This window comes from Camellia sinensis, chromosome 10 (assembly GCF_055761805.1).
Source record: "Camellia sinensis isolate YWXY chromosome 10, ASM5576180v1, whole genome shotgun sequence".
Classification (NCBI taxonomy): Eukaryota; Viridiplantae; Streptophyta; class Magnoliopsida; order Ericales; family Theaceae; genus Camellia; species Camellia sinensis.
In genome coordinates, this window is record NC_138970.1 from 24497286 (window position 1) to 24501784 (window position 4499).

General features: G+C 36.4%; 1 protein-coding gene and 1 pseudogene across 1 annotated transcript; both read right to left on the reverse strand.

The window, feature by feature from the left end:
* Positions 1-753: 753 nt before the first annotated feature.
* LOC114272428 (putative disease resistance protein RGA1) lies at positions 754-1674 on the reverse strand. The gene has a single exon (XM_028214122.2). The coding sequence runs from the start codon at positions 1672-1674 to the stop codon at positions 754-756; it is 921 nt and encodes a 306-aa protein (XP_028069923.2).
* A 339-nt stretch (positions 1675-2013) lies between these two features.
* On the reverse strand, positions 2014-3264 carry LOC145800231 (putative disease resistance protein RGA3 pseudogene; annotated as a pseudogene).
* Positions 3265-4499: the final 1235 nt, after the last annotated feature.

Genomic DNA, 4499 nt, shown 5'->3' on the forward strand with positions numbered 1-4499 from the left:
CCTTAATCAACTTTGAACACACAAAATTACACATTACACTCATGAATTCAAGAATCAATTGCTTACCTAGAGGCTCAATTTTTCTCCAATCAATGGCAAATTCTTGATTAACCTTCAAGATTCCAAGCTTTGAGCTAAATTGCACAATTCTCTCCCTTTCTCTCTCTATAGCCGACTCTCCCTCTTTCTCTTGGAGCCAAAATCAGCCAAATGAAAAGAATGAGAGATTTTGAGTGTATAGTGCCTTTAAGATAAGTCCCACTAATCAAAAATATTAATAATAAATAATTGGGCACTTAACTAATCGTTCTGAATCTAATTATTTTTATCCGAATCAATTTTCAATTAAATTTCACTATAGGCTCTAAAAATTACGCTAATCCTAATGGCGTAATCAATTTCGGGTTTTTTTGATGGATAAGGCCTTCAATTTAATTTCCAAAGCAGATAATCAAACAGATATTCCTACGGTGAACATATAGAAATTCAAAACCACATATTTTCACATAAAGGGTACACAAAATCATAACAAACACATAATCACATTTATATTAAGGACCAATTAACATATTACGGAACAGGGATATCACAGCTGACAATTGTTAAGGATGTAAGGGAAGTCAAGCCTTGCAACCCTTGCACTGGAAGGGACGTAAGACTATTACAATTATATATAAACAGTGTCTGCAGAGAGTTTAGGTTTTTGAGTCCTGACAAATTTTCAAGTTCAGGACAATGATAAAGGCATAACAACTATAGAGCAAATAGATTATCCAGTTGATTTGACAGGGTCTTCAGATTGTACATGGAATCTGACTCTAGGAACTCCAAGGCCCTAAGATATCGAAGCAGTCCATCTGGAAGAATCTTCAAATTAGAGCCATTTATCGTAAAATAGGAAATCGAAGTAAGATTAATCACTGACCTTAATAACATTTCATTGCCTTCCTCAATTTTTAATCTCTTGAGTGCTGGAAGAAAAAGCAATTTAGTCAATTTGGGGCATCCAGATATCACCAACTCTTGTAGGCAAGGGAAAATTTCTCCTCTATCCACTGTTGTCCATTCCTCCAAGCTTGGAATTCCTTCAAGGCTAAGAGTCTCCAATCCAAGAAATGAACTTTCCCCATCTTCATAATCCCCATGGTTGAAGTACTTAAGAGAACACATGCGTCTGATCTCGAGAATTTTTAGGGATTGTAGTTTTCTAAGAGGAGGAAGATGTTCACATCTTTCACAATCTCTTAAAGAGATCTCAACTAGATTTTTAAGAATGAAAACCGACATCCAAGTGGAAAACTTTGAACCTTGGAAGAAATTTATGCTCAACTTCTTCAGATTCGAATTAGGTTGGAGACTCTCAAGAACCTCTTCGACATTCTTTGGAATGTTTTCTTCATTGCCCTTGCTCCAATATAATTCCAAAGAAATAAGATAATGTTTCCCCATCAAATTGGCCTTCTTGGCATCTTCTGAATTTCTTATATTCTCAAGTTTCTTTATGCTCAACGTACCCCCAAGATTTAATTCTTTCAGCTCACCAATTTGGTAACCCTCATCTTGGCCCTCAATGAACATGCTTAGTCTTTGTAGGCAAGTTAATTGTCCCATTTGGTCAGGCATGAAAGTAAGAGAACGACATCCTATGATGTCCAAGTAAGTGAGATTTCTCATGTGCTTCATGCATTTGGGCAACTTACAAAGTTGCTAGCAACCTTTTAGCTTCAGTGTCTGCAGGTTTTGGAGACTACTTATTGATTCCGGTAGAATTTCTATATTAGAGTACGACATGCCCAAATACCTAAGATGGCTGAAATTGGAATTTGACCAAAATCCAATTTCTATATTAGAGTACTACAGTTTCTTACCAACATTTTGACCAAAATCCAACACTCTAAGATACTTTTGTTTTGAAATGCAACCTGAAGCAATATTGTCCTTGGAATATGGAAAGAATAACCTGGGAAATATTAAGATAGACCGCAAAGATGGGACTTCAAATACAATCTCATTCTAAGGAACCTTCTCTTGGAAGACAATATTAAAAGACAAGTGACAAATTTTATCTTGAATTTTCATGCCCTCGTGAAGCTCCACAATAGAGCATTTATATCTCATAATAGATTGTGCAAGATCATGCAAAAGATTGTGCATTTTACATAATATTGTTCCATTGTTTTTCTCTTTCACATCTTGTAAGAAGGACCTCCAAACCAATTCCCAGAAAATCCCATGGTGCATATTATGTAATGTCGTTTGTTCTTTAGGTGGAATAAAACCATTTGCCATCCACAATTGTATCAGCATGTCTTTCTCCATCTTATGATCTTTGGGAAATATACAGCAATAAGCAAAACATTGCCTCAAATGTGGAGATAAAGCTTCATAGCTTAACCTCAAAGCAAGTAAAATATCACTTCCATCATATGACAAATCCCAATTCTCACTCTCCTTCATAGATTTCCATTCGCTTTCATTACTTTTAAATTGCATGAGACTTCCCAAAGCCTTTATCGCTAAGGGTAACCCTTTACATTTTTTCATTATTTCCCTTCCAATCAAATCCAACTGAAGGTTTTCCTCTCTTCTTTTATTGCCAAATGCGCGTCGTTCAAACAAGGACCAAGAATCAGCCTCCGACAGACCAGCCATGTGGTGTATAGGAAGTGTAGCCATCATAAGAGCAACTTTATGAATCCTTGTTGTTACTATAACAGTACAACCTTTAGCTTCACAATTCAGTGCATTTTTTAGCCTATCCCACTTCTCATGGTACTCATTCCATACATCATCCAAGACAAGGAAAAATCTCTTCCCACGCAGTTTTTCTTGAAGGCGACGTAGAAGTGGATCCAAGTTTGAGATACTACACCCACCACCTTCTATGGACTCTAGGATTGCTCTGGTTAGTCTCTCTATAACGAAATCAACAGCGGCACGCAGCTCAAAGTAGCTCTGCACCCTTCCATTATTGTAGACCAATTGAGCAAGTGTGATTTTTCCAAGCCCTCTCATACCACACATAGCATATACCGAAACATCATCATCACGGTCACTTGAATTGTCGAGCAACATTTTAATTATCATTTCTTTCTCATCAGTTCTCCTACAAATTTCCAATTCATTCACCAATGAACTAGTTTGTCCTCTCTCTATCACACAAGCTTCTTCGGTTTCTACCACATCTTCCCTTAAGTGAAACTTATTTTTCTCTCCAGCAATGGCATCTAACCTATCCCTCATATCCTTGATCTTATGCCCCATTTTCAATTGAAATATAAGCCGATTTTGAAGAGAGAAAAAGGCACTTACTTGGGGTTTTATGCCTCTGTAGCTCGACTTTTCGTGCCCTCTTTCGGAAGATGAATAAGCCCTACAGTTTCGGACTCTCGCGGTTTTGAATCTGATTCTACAAGTGCAATGTGAAATAGATAAACATCAAAGAGTCCCAATCTGGCAAATCTTTTTGGAAAATCAATTTTGAATCAAAAATGCCAAAAATGGACTGCTTTGCCAGATACAAAGTCGCCACCGAAATATTTTGGAAAATTTAGGAAACCCATGACTCGTGTCGAAGGCCACGTGTCCATCATCACTAAGATTGTCTCAGCTTGGAAACTTAGGTACGAGAGGGGAAAGTCATGAATTGAGCACCCCCGCTCGCCAGATCAAAGATCGGCCTCTACTAATCATGATATGATTTTTATCTACATTATATGCTCTTGTTCCAATTTATTAGCCTAACATTACTATTTGATGCACACACACACAAGTATAGACTAAATTTGCAAGAATTGGAACATCTCAATTCATGTTTGTTTGCAAAATTGTTTTGAATATGTACCACTTGAAAAAGTGATTGCATATAAACCTTACTCAAATTATTCCAATTCAAGCAGTTAAACACTTAAGCACTTAGCCTCATGGTAAGCATGCTAGATATGGAAACACTAACGTACAATGTAATATGCTAAAGCGAGTAAAGGCACACCTAGTACTCCAAGCCAAAAGAGAAACTAGTTAGAAAAATGCACGATTCTTAACTATGCAACATGACTAATGCAACACATGCGATATGCAATTACTAGGCTCGGCTACTAATATGACATATGAAGCAATTAAATTAAACAAGTGTTTAAACTAACAATGCAAGTTTAGAATGATGAACCGAGCCCCGGTGCATACAAGATAATGGATGCAAACATGAACTATGCTAAACAAAACGTGATGTCCCTAAACTAACCATCATAAGCTAGTAAATAAAAGGGAGAAAGATGTGAGGTTGGAAGATATACACATTATTACAACATTGCGCTCTCATGAAGGAGAGTCTGAATGAACTAACTAGCTAATTAACTAAAGCTAAACTAATTAACTAACTATTACAAACCGAAATGAATAATTAGCTAAACTACTTAACTAATTATTACAACAACTGAATTAACTATTCTAGTTAACTAAAATAATTACAAGACGAAATCGAATAACTAGTTAACTAA

Coding starts and splice junctions, on each gene's coding strand:
- LOC114272428 (XM_028214122.2), bottom strand. CDS start 1,674: ATGAGAAATCTCACTTACTTGGACATCATAGGATGTCGTTCTCTTACT.